The 12,970-nt window shown below is 41.6% G+C and overlaps 1 protein-coding gene across 2 annotated transcripts in view; it reads right to left on the bottom strand.

Moving 5' to 3' along the window:
• The window catches only part of LOC143490607 (SH3 and multiple ankyrin repeat domains protein 2-like), a 203,531-nt gene that overhangs the window by 134,604 nt on the left and 55,957 nt on the right, over positions 1-12,970 (bottom strand). For both annotated transcript variants that reach the window (XM_076989141.1, XM_076989140.1), the window contains exon 3: positions 5,401-5,628. In XM_076989141.1, coding sequence (XP_076845256.1) covers positions 5,401-5,604 — 204 coding nt within the window. In that variant the 5' untranslated portion in view covers positions 5,605-5,628. The remainder of the gene's footprint in view (positions 1-5,400; positions 5,629-12,970) is intronic.

Raw genomic sequence — 12,970 nt, 5'->3', positions numbered from 1 at the left:
GTCCTGTGAGCTGCTGCAACTAACTAATTAGAACTAACTAGTGCTTCTAATTTAAGCCAGGTTATAAAGCACAATGAATATACAGTCAGCACCACTTAAAAAAAATGACACCAACTATAAACTAAGTGGAGGTAATCTGAAAAGGTTGTGCACACCAACAGATGAGCTAGTCCAGTGGTTCTCAACTGCGCTCAGTCTGGGACCCACATTTTCTCATTGTCATTAAGTCGCGAGTTTTATACAGTACAAATGTTATATCAAATTAAAAGGGTAAACACTTGGTGGTTACCATGGCAACAAGATTGGTTTGTATGCTGGGTTCCAGACAAAAAATTACTCAAGGAGTCAGTAGATCCTAAAAGGAACAAATCAGGTGTCAATAACTTTTTGCTAGGCGCCATAATAGTATACAAACTATTAAGCATTGCAACACTCACATCAGATCATGCCTGATGTCTTTCTCTATCTTGTAACTGGTTAAGTTGGTTTCATGTTCGCATATTCGGAATTAGACATGTTATTTTAAATGTACTACTGCCACCATCTACAAATTACCTTAACATGGACGAAAGTGGCGGTCGTAAAGGCCCCAGAGCACTGCGCACTCTGTTTTTCTGCAAAATTTTCAATAATTTTAAAATGATCTTTCATAAGATAAAAACAAGTTGTATACATATTAAGTGCACATTTTGTCAAATATTTCAATAGCTTTTAAAACGTCCATCATAAGAGCATAAAACAATTTATAGTACATTAAGTTCATCCTAATCAACAACTTTGTTTTGTGGACTTATGATGGACCCGTCACACCTGGCACCGCCCCTTCCCTGTCTGTCTAGCCTGGCTCCTCCTCCTCTGGTCATTTCTTCTGTTTAGTTCCGCCTCTGTTTTTGGTTGCCATGGTTTCAGTTCTTTTTCTCATTGGTTTCAGCTGTTGCTTGTTTTAGGACTCGTTTAGGTTTGTATTGAATCCTTGTGTTTTGGGCAGGGCTCTCAAGTTTTGGATTCATGCCAGAGTGTGAGAGTTGTTGAGTGGGGGGGGGTTTTATACGTGGGCGACATAGATATGGATCGGAGATAAATAAACTAGATTTTTTTTCTCGCCGTGTGAATTCGGAGGTGTGGCGTGTGAGGGTGTGAAGACGGTCAAATGCGTGTGTCACACGCTCAATGCGTGAGACTTGAGAGCCCTGGTTTTGGGTATTCTGGGTGGGTCAATGTTGAAGGTTAGGTCTTGCTTGTGCTACGTTATTATGGTCATTCTTTATGTTAGTTTGCTGTGTGTTACTTCGTTCGACTTTCAGTGTGTAAGGTTTGTTTCTGGTTTGTCACGTTTCTCTTCGTTGTGTTTCTATTGTCTATTGCCCTGCGTTGTATATGGTTAGATTTAGATTCATCACGTTTCCTGTCGTTGTGTTTCTGTTGTATATCGCCCAACGTTGTATATGGTTTGTTTCAGTTTAGTCACGTTTACTTATGTTGTAGTCCAGCTGTGTTTGTCCTGCGAGTTTGTGTCTAGTTTAAAGTAGGCTAGCCTACGCGTTCTGTGTCCCCTGTGTCTGATTGTATTGTATGTATTCTATGGTCCTCATTACTGTTTAATATGGTTCTGTTACACGGTGCCTTGTATTGCCTTTCGTCTTGTGTTTTGGTTCTATGAGTATGTCAATCGTTATTGTGTGCTTCTACTAAATATAGTTAATTTGAGTTCACTTGGTTTAGTGCCGCGTTCTTATTTGTGTAGTCAGGAGTCTGTGTGTTTGTTCTAGTGTTTACCATGCCACGTAAGAGTAGAGCGCTCCGTGCAAGCCTCAAATAGCCTCGAGTCCCACTCTCCAGCGCCAGTGCGTTCACCCCCTGATTATACTACCACCCCAACGTTACAGAACCGTTTAAAAGCTATTGAAATTTTTGACAAACTGACCACCACAAATTGGTGCTAGGTATAAATACTAGAGGTGTATTCAACTAAGGATTTTCATAGTCGAATCTGATCCATCAGATGTTCCCTTTAGTCGACTAATACTCAAATCGGGGTTTTTTTTTTTTTTTATCTAGAGCACCTTAAACGGAATCCCATTCTCATTCAGGACTTTTTTTTCCACTTCAAGTAAAAACCTAAAACACTCAGATAAATGAATAAACATGGTAGGTTGGCTTTATTAAGCTTTTATTTAGTTACTTATGTGACGGGCAGGATGAGCAACTAAAAAGGAAGCGATCATGCCAAGTCTCAGGGAAAGAGGATGGTTTAATTGAAAGTGTGCAAACCAAAACCCAGTGACATAGTTCCAAATGAAGGAAATAATAACCAGCAGTCAACTGGTACAAAGACAAGACATATATAGACGACCAAACGACCCTCAGGTGAGACGGATCACGGGTCCCGCCCACCTGAGGGACGAACATCACATGACCAAAACAGGACAGCTGCCGCTGTAAACGGGGGCGACCGGCAGGGGGCCCCCTCACAACGTGACAACTTATTTATTTTTTAATTAAACATTAGAAAACATTAACAAAAAAAGTCACAGTCGGTTCGCAGTGCGCATATCGAACTGTCAGACAGGCACTGTGCAAAATGTCAAAAATATTTTAAATAAAATATGCCTGCCTGAAAATATTTTTAAAATTGCCACACAACAGCAAAAAATATATAAGGAAAGGTTAAAGTAACGGGGTTTAAAAAGCAAACAACAAAAAATGTTTATAGGCCTACTTGCCGAGATGACTGAAACGACAAACGGCTGAACTGTTATTATTATTTTTTTTTTCGACTTGCGCATTTTAAATGTTATGCCATGTTGGTTGTTGTTGTGCGAAATGAAAGACGTTGATGACATAACTTGCACTTTACTTTGTTTCATCTTTATCTTTTTCAAAATACTTTTGAAGTTTTTTTAGTAGCCATTATAATCTCGTCCAACGCTGACTATACTGTAGCGTATTCAGCTCAGCTCATTCGGATTGTGCAACTGCAGGGTGTGATTTATTAATGTGTAGTAAGGAAGATGCCTATTGTTAATGCGCACACATCATTTAAAAATATTTATTAACAGAAATTAGGATGATTTTATTTGACAAAAGGCTATATATAATGAAAACAAAGACATTTCATGTAACCACTAATTCTTAGCAGCATCCTTGGGCACCCCTATGCAGTTAGAATGAAACATTAGACTATGACGTTCATAATCGACTAGGGGATATAGTCGACTATAGTCGAATCAGCGACTATTGCAGGTCACCCCTAATAAATACCAATTTTTTAGTTGTAGGTTGTTATTTAGGATGCACTTAATGTAATACAACTTCTTTGGTGGTCTTAGATGGACCGTTTAAAAGCTATTGAAATTATTGCAAAAAACGGAGTGAGCAGTGTTCTGGGGCCTTTACGACTACCACTTGCGTCCGTGTTAAGGTAATTTGTAGACGGTGCCTTAGACGTTGCAGTGGTGATAGGAGTATATTTAAAATAACGTGTTTTTAAAGTACATCTACTACTGACATAAACAAAAAGTTGTAGATGTTTGTCTTGGTTTCCAGAAATAAGAATTAGCATATTTTGGCACTTTTAACTTAAAGGTATTGAAGAAAGAATTTCGAATATGCAAACGTAAAACTAACTTTACCAAGTGAGAGACAATTTTGGGTCGCGACCCACCAGTTGAGAATCACTGAGCTAGTCTATAACTGTATATAATGTATCTACAAGTGCAACTAATAAAATAACTGTACTTATTAATTTACCAGGTGAATGCATGTAGACAGTAGATGTTTGAAAAGTAGGCTAGCGTACACTCTCCTGTAGGTTCAGGATTGCTTTGAATGTAGCCTTAACAGAACACTGATACAAAGGTTATTGAAGAGGTTTTGTGTCTGGTCTTTATAGCTGCTTTCATTCAAACATACCAGCTGTATCAGCTACCACGTGAGGAGAAGAATTGGCCAGCTGGCAACAGAGTGTGGGGAAATCCCGCAGAAACCCATGTTTTTATTTTATTATTCCAGATTCTCCAGATCTGCTGTGAACGAGGCTGTGTGCAAATTTCCACTGTCAGAATGAAAACAGTAAGAGCAATAGCTCGGAGAGCATTTGTAAAAAACAGTAAAAAAGCTTTTGGCCAACTGATCTTTCTGGTTCCACTTCCACAGAACCCCTCTGCAAGCACATGCATACAGCCACAGCTGCTTATGTCTGGAGGAGTTCAGAAGATTCCTGTACATGAATGACTGAATGAATGAATGTTCAATTTATATAGTGCCTTTCAGGATACCCAAGGCGCTTTACAATTTTAACAGGTACAAGTCTCAGACAACCAATCACACACACACCGTTAAGAAGCAGCAGCCAATTGTGCACAGCGTACTCTCTACCAGGATCCACAGCCCCCTGGGGGACTGAATGGGGTGCAGGAAGGGGAGAGAGAACAGACCCTAGTGGCAGAGCACCATCCACCACTGGGCATACAAGCACACACACATTCATGCACACACACTCAAACAACTGCTTTTATTGAACATGATTGAACACTCCTTTACATGGATCACAGGACAACATGAAGGATGTCTTTGAATGGATCACAAGTTAACAAGCACACTCCTTCCATTACATTGATCAGAAGACAAGTACACCTTCACATGGATCAAATGGCAACAAGTACACGTCCTTTACATGGATCAGCTAAAAACAAGCACACTTCTTTTTATGGACAAGTGCCCCACAAATATCATTAAGCAGTGAGGGAATGTGGAAAAAGACAAACAGAGTAGATATAATTAGACACAATATAAAATGTATTTTATGAATGCATTCATACTATTATCAGAGTGGGATTTTTTTTAGATATTTTATATTAAATTCATTTGAATTTCAAATTTAATTCATCCACTGATCTGTCTTTCCCTGATTAAATTACTCAAATTTAAAAGTAAGAAGGTGAAGGGACTGAGCCATGCAGCATTCAGTGAGGACTCACTCTGCCATCACCAAACAGCTGTATCGCTTCTGCACTGACGTGAAGTGGGAAGTGCTGTTTTAAGGGCCAGAGCCGATCCTCTCTTCTGTGTTAATAACTGTAATAATTCACATCTGCACCTGCAAATGTCTAAACAGGCTTCAAGACTTACACAGCGCCACATAGCAACCTGCGGTGGTTGCGCAGTATGCCTGTAGGTCTCTATATTCTGCCTAGAAAGAAGCTACTGGGTTGTGGACATCCTGAGGTCAAAACAAAAAGGCGTCCTTATTGCCATAAATAGCATCACGGAAGATGAACACACACACACACACACACACACACACACACACACACACACACACACACACACACACACACACACGCGCGCGCACACGCACACACACACACAGACACAGACACACACACACACAGATCTCACCGTCTGCTGCAAATCTGGGATGACCACCCTGATAACCAGCGAGTTGGACTGGATGTCCTCCATGTGGCTGGGGGGCCTCTCAGCCGTGATCCTTATGGTCTCGTAGATGGTCTCCTCTTTGGAGGTGTCGGAGGCGGACTCCTCGGAGTAGTCGGAGAAACTCTGAGCCATCTCATCCTCACTGGATGTGGGACTGCGGGGCATAGTCAGCACTCCTCTCCGACTTAGCTGCGAGAACACAAAGAGGAAAAATACTAAAACCAAGAAGGAAACATTGATACAAAATGGCTGACATTTACTAAACTTTCATTGCGCAGTGGAGTTGTGGAAGCACAAATCACCTGCACCAGGTGTCACGTCTATGGCCTCAAGAGAAGCAGCATAAGCTACACATGGTCACTTCAGTCATGGCTCAATCAGCCAGGACCAAAACAGCTGAGAGGCATGAAAAAATGGCCAGCCGGGTTGAGCAGCTCCCCGCCTCCAGTTAACAAAGGTACTCATGCCTTTATTGCTGCAGCACCTGAGACTCCAGCCATGCCAGCTCATCCTGGGACGCCTCATTACGTTTTAATGGCCCTTGTGGAGATGAAAAAATACTCTGAAATTGCCTTCGCTCAATTTATAGACACATATCCAAATATGAGGTGGCATTCTGAGCTGTCTGGTCCAGCGGCCTAGGCCACCTGTTAACCCCTTCTTGTGAAGGTTTAGCACATTTTATGGCTAAGTCACCTTTTCCTGTAACTCTAACAATGTAAATGCATCTTATTTTAAAATCACATAGCTATGAAAATACAATCCGCCAGATGCATAAGGGTAAGAGAGGGAATTCAGGCTGGACCATGAATTACACCTACAGTGAGGAAAGTAAGTATTTGAACACCCTGAAACTTTGCACATTCTCCCACTTAGAAATCATAGAGGGGTCTGAAATTTTCATCTTAGGTGAAATGTCCACTGTGAGAGACATAATCTAAAAAAGAAATCCAGAAATCACAACGTATGATTCTTTAAATAATTTATTTGTGTCATGGAGCAGCTCCGGACCCCTCCTTTTCGGCGTGTGTTCATGTCGTATGCGTCTGGTTATGTCCGTATATGTATTTCCGTGGGTGTGGGTTGTTAGTGAGCATGTTCATTGGTCTCACCTGTGGCTCGTCTCATGATCACTGGGGGATTGTGTAGTTCATCTATTTAATATGCGTTCGCGCAATGTCCCGTGCTCGTCTTTGTTGGAGTCATTCACTTATTTATGTGTTCATGTTCTACGTGTGCTATCTGCGCCTCACTACAAATAAAACGTCAAAGTGTGCATATTCGTTCTGTGCCGCCATGTTTGTTGATGCGCACTCAGCATCACAATTTGTGTGTTACTGCTGCAAATAAGTATTTAAACACCTGCCAATCAGCAAAATGTCTGACCTTCTTATTAGTCCTCTAAAAAGTCCACCTCCACTCCACTTATTATTCTAAATTAGAAGCACCTGTTTGAGGTCGTTAGCTGCATATTTGGGCAGCACGGTGGCTTGGTGGTTAGCACGTTTGCCTCTCAGCACTGGGGTCTTGGGTTCAGGGCCCCTATCTGAGTGGAGTTTCCATGTTCTCCCTGTGTTTGCGTGGGTTTCCTCCGGGCTCTCCGGTTTCCTCCCACAGTCCAAAAACATAGAGCTTAGGTAAATTGGCAGTCCCAAATTCTCCCTGAGTGTGTGTCTGTGTCTCTCCATGAGTGTTTGTGTCTCTCTCTGTTCAATAAAAACAAGTTGTCGTCTGAGTGTGTGTGTGCGCTTGTATGCCTAGTGGCCGATGGTGCTCTACCACTAGGGTCTGTCCTCTCTGTCTCCCCTTCCTGCACCCCATTCAGTCCCCCAGGGGGCTGTGGATCCCGGTAGAGAGTACACTGTGCGCAATTGGCTGCCGCTTCTCGCCGGTGTGTGATTGGCTGTCTGAGATTTGTAGCTGTGTAAACAATTGTAAAGTGTCTTGGGTATCTTGAAAGGCGCTATATAAATTGAAACATTCATTCATTCATAAAGACACCTGTCCACCACTCATAATCAGTAAGACTCCAACTACTAACATGGCTAAGACCAAAGAGCTGTCCAGACAAAATTGTAGACCTCAACAAGACTGGAAAGGGGGTATAGGACAATTGCCAAGCAACTTGGTGAAAAAAGATAAACTGTTAGAGTAATTATTAGAAAATGGAAGAAGCTAAACATGACTGTCAGTCTCCCTCGGACTGGGGCTCCATGCAAGATCTCACCTCGTGGAGTAGCAATGATCCTAAGAATCATTGATTCCAAGAATGAGGAATCAGCCCAGAACTACACGGGAGGAGCTGATCAATGACCTGAAAAGAACTGGCACCAGTGTTTCCAAGGTTACTGTAATACATTAAGACTTCATAGTTTAAAGTCATGTATGGCATGGAAGGTTCCCCTGCTTAAATCAGCACACGTCCAGGCCCGTCATAAGTTTGTCCATGACCATTTGGATGATCCAGAGGAGTCATGGGAGAAAGTTCTGTGGTCAGATGAGACCAAAATAAAAGTTTTGAACCACTCACCATGTTTGGAGGACAAAGAATGATAAGCAACGTCCCAAAAACACCATCACTACTGTGAATCATGGGGGTGGAAGCATCATGCTTTGGGGGTGTTTTTCTGCACATGGGACAGGACGACTGCACTGTATTAAGGAGAGGATAACCAGGACCATGTATTGGGAGATTTTGGGGAACAACCTCCTTCCCTCAGTTAGAGCATTGAAGATGGGTCGTGGCTGGGTCTTTCAACATGACAATGACCGAAAGTAGAGGTCTGCATTTCCGCAGTAATCCCGCGGGTCCCGCGGGACCCGACAGAATATCTTGCGGCGCGGGACAGAATTTAATTGTTATTGGCGGGAGCGGGAGTTTAATTAGTCTAGGTGATGCGGGAGCGGGACCACATATACATGTAGAAAAATCCCGCAAATTAATAGTCTAGAAAATTATAATAATAACAACGCAATGACTTCCATGCATAAGGAACAGGACGAAAACAACTAATCATTCAGTAAGTAAGCAATAAACTAATTCAAAATATTGGCTAAGCAACTGATCACGTGAACATGAAGTGTGCGTCATTTTGTCATTTTGATACCGAAATGGCAGAGATTGTAGACGGTCAACCAGTTTCAGCTGTGGAAAATTCAGTTAAAACAGGCGAATACACCACAATTAAGCCAACTACAGGAAAGTCTGATGTATGGAAGTCATATTCCATTGTAATTAATGGAGATGTAAATCGTCTACCATTTGCTTGTTGTGATAGAGGTCAGAAAGTGTTGGTGTACGTCACCTGACGGCATGTGTTTGGACTGTGGTAAGAAATGGGACAGCGCGATCCATCAATATATTGCTGTTTTAATAAATACATAAGAAAATTTCAAGTACTTAATCTAATTAATTCAATACATATTAGGATTGCGGGCGTGGGCGACAGAAACGTGTATGTGGCGGGCGGGTGCGGGATTAAAACAAGCGATTTTTTGGCCGGTGCGGGCGGGAGCGTGACTAAAATATGCAGGTGCGGGCAGGAGTGGGATTAAAACAAGCGATTTATTGGCGGGAGCGGGCAGGAGCAGGATTAAAACAAGCGGGAGCGGGATTAAAAAAGCAGTCCCGCGCAGACCTCTAACCGAAAGAGCACAGCCAGGATAATCAGTAGAGTCCCTGATAAATTCTCCCTGAGTGTGTGTCTGTACCCCATTCAGTCCCCCTGGGGGTGTGGATCCCGGTCGAGAGTACGCTGTGCACAATCGGCTGCCGCTTCTCGCCAGTGTGTGATTGGTCATGTAGGAATTGTACCTGTCTTAAAATTGTGTATCTTGTGCGACCTTGGGTATCTTCAAAGGCTCTATATAAATTGAACATTCATTCAATCATTCGTTCAAACGCCATGTTTCTCAGCGACAGTCCAGAAACCTGCCAGACCTGGAGATCTGTGTGGAGAAATGGGCCAAAATCCTTGCTGCAGTGTGTGCAAACCTGGTGGCAAACTACAGAACCTGTTTGACCTCTGTAACAAAGGCTACTGTACCAAATGTTGAACAATATTGAATATATTGAACAGGTGTTCAAATACTAATTTGCAACAGTAACACAAATTATTTAAAATATCATACACTGTGATTTCTGGATTTTTTTTTAGATTATGTCTCTGACAATGGACATGCACCTAAAATGCACGATTTCTAAGTGGGAGAACTTGCAAAGTCGCAAAATTCTTATTTTCCTCACTGTACACTTCCTGAAGGAGACATCAGGAGGAAATGTATTATGACCATTATTGCCCCTTCAGAGGGGCTTGCGTAGCTTGAGGAAGCACAGAGGAGTGGTAAACGCCAAGGCAGAAGTGGTTAATTAAGAAGCATACATCATTACTACTTCTCAGTGTAGTGGATAATGGCTGCACTCTGATTATCACCGTTAGTGTTCCACTTCATTAATACTGAGCCTTGCTCTAGTGGTTTTACTTGACAACAGCTCATGAGTTAGCATCGCTAGTGCTACATTTGCTGATGTAGCATGCACTGTTTGTGTGGCTAACCATTCCAATAGCTCTGCTGGTCTGCCTATTGAAATGGGTAGAATATGGTGGAGATGACCACTCCTAAGTGAGAGTAGGAATCCTACCCAGTTCTAGTGTTGAACCAGCTAATAGCGATCTGGCTGAGTGATCAGGTCATACTCTTCATGGTGCAGATTTCGATAGTAGCACTAAGTGGAGTCCTCTGCTATGACCTCATGACATTTTTCCAGAATGCTTCTACTAACAGCTGATGGGCAGAATAAATAGTATCTATTTGCAGGTATGAGCACCTGTCTCAGGACCCAGAATGCTGTTTTTCATGGCATTTTAGGTAATAGTCCTGCAAAGTACTCCAACACAAACACAGAAACGCAGCTAGCCAGAAGCAAAATACACACAAAGAGATACACACACATGCTGGAAAACACTCACACCTCATCATGCACTGGAGATTCAAACGCGCCCACAGTCTTGGGTTGATGGAGTGCTGCCTGTTTTGCATTCAAAGTCACCATCATTTTTGGGCCAGGTGTAATACAGCTACACTGGCTGACAAATGTAAATTCACTGTTATATTTTTGCAACAGTTTGCTTCATAGTTTCGAGAATTACCCATTAAAGGCTATAACATTTTACGTTCTATTTTGTTGTGGATGTATACACACATTAATTACCTCTTTATCAGCAAGCCCACTTCAACTTTATCAGCCCGGACAAACACTGGTCTCACTGGTCACCACAATGCACAGTTGCCAAATTCACTCACTTTCCTACTGTGAAGAAGGCTAATTCAGCTAATTCACATGCCCATCAAGGCCTTGTTTATCACACTTCTGTTAATCAGCATAATATTAACTAATAACAACAATATCAAACAACATTTCAAAATATTTTATAATGATCATACAACAAAATATATATGTAAATATATTGTATACAAAGGTCATATATATTAAGATACATAAACTGAGAAAGAAAGTACAGCTGCAGCTAAATCCACCAGTATGACATTATAAATGTACAGGTGACGAATACTGTTTATGTAGTTATAGATTTTTAAATTGTGCTTTTAAAACCAAGAGTGATTTATTTTTTATCGGGGCAGGACAACTATAACAATAAAAGCCTGATTAAACTCTCATGTTACTGTCAAAGAACACAGGGGGTTGATTAGCCTAATTACCATACAAATGAAATTAGGAAGAGATTTGTGTAATCTCGACAAAAAAGCCCCAAATTCATCATGATGACATGCTAATTTGTATGTAAAGGAAGTCAACCTACCAAGAGCTTATGATTGGAGATGCAAATGTGCACTCGGTGATTGGTTGTATATACACATGAATGTTTTGCATTCAAAGTCACTAGCGCTACAGTAGCCTACTGATATGAGACAGATCAGGCCATTTTTGAGTCAGGTGGTTTGAGAGCATAACCACCCATATCTCATGATTGCACATTCATTGAAATTTGCAATTACTTTTTAATGTCATGCAATCTACCCACACTTCCTTCGCAAGATTTTGAAATTCCCCCCGGACATTTTTTTAGGTCCCAAAAGTAGGACATGTCCGGGAAAAAGAGGACGTCTGGTCACCCTATCCCATTTAGAAATCACGGAGGGGTCAGAAATTTTCATCTTAGGTGCATGTCCACTGTGAGAGAAAATCTAATAAAAAATCCGGAAATCGCAATGTATGATTTTTTAAATAATTCACAGTGTGTTCAAAAACCTATTTTCCTCACTGTATAAATATATCTTAAAGGCTGAAGATTAAATAAGGCGATTGTTTAGCTATATGTGTGTGTGTGTGTGTGTGTGTGTGTGTGTGTGTGTGTGTGTGAACTGACATTGAGGGCTGAGGATGAGATTAGGTGATTATTTAATCAAGCCTGGGGTATGTGTGTGTGACTGTGCACACAATCGATTCCAGCACTCATCTGAACCTGCACTCTTCTTTTCTGACCTAATCAGTTCCAGCCAAACAATGGTCTATTGTTAGGATCAAGAATCCAGCACTATCATATTAAAACATTTATTAGATATCTTCAAGTATCCACTCTGTAAATTTCAGTGCCTTTGGGTGGCTGAAACGCCTTTGGGTGGCTGAAACACCTTGTATGTGTGCCTCCAGCATGAAGACGAGTCAGGTTCTCTTTCATCAACACCCTCCATTCTTGCCTTTATTCAGCCAATTTGAATCAAGTAATTGGGAGAGAAGGACAATGTGGAGTGTTCTGAGCAGAACCGGCAAGGGGACAGAAAATGGGACTATCTTCCTTTTGTGTGGAGATCACAGTCTATTCGTGTCCTGGTATCTCCATGAGATTGCTGCTGAAATTGCTCCACTGAAAATCCTATTAGATGTTCTGTAAGTGTCTAAAGGAAAGAGAGCACTCACAATGGTGACCTGTATGCTCTCATTGGACTGGACAGCACAGCATAAAGACCTGTCATTTTTAGAAGTGTCTAATACAACCTCTGTAATTTAGATCTCAAACTTATTGTCAATAAAAAAAATCAATGGACTGCTCAGTATAGATGGCTAATGATGTGTGTTGATTCATTTAGGCTGCAACCATCTTTAAACATAAATGAGTAAGGATCATTGAGAAAACACTTATCTATGAGAGGGGTGATGCCCTGCTGTTGGATGTCACTGATGTATTGCATGTCCATTGGACACCCGAAGGAAAAGCATACAAAAGAGGCCAGATGTATGTACTGGTCACAGGATGGTATAGACCAGGGGTAATCAATTAAATCTTTCCGCGGTCCATTTTTGGCAGATAGCTCAGACCTTAGGTCCGGGTCCGCGGTGGCGAACGAAAGTTGTTGAGCGCGGGGGCCAACGTAACACTCAAATGGGTGGTGAACGTAACACTCGTCTGAAAATAAATTCTCCGGTTTAAAATATAGTCTCCCGTTAAAATTTTTTTGGCATTTGGGTCCGTATCCAGTTAATCAGGAATGTGATTGGGTGATACCTGGT

Source organism: Brachyhypopomus gauderio, chromosome 2 (assembly GCF_052324685.1).
Source record: "Brachyhypopomus gauderio isolate BG-103 chromosome 2, BGAUD_0.2, whole genome shotgun sequence".
Taxonomy (NCBI): Eukaryota; Metazoa; Chordata; class Actinopteri; order Gymnotiformes; family Hypopomidae; genus Brachyhypopomus; species Brachyhypopomus gauderio.
Note: the sequence above shows the minus strand (reverse complement) of the source record. Positions and strands in the feature narration are given on the sequence as shown.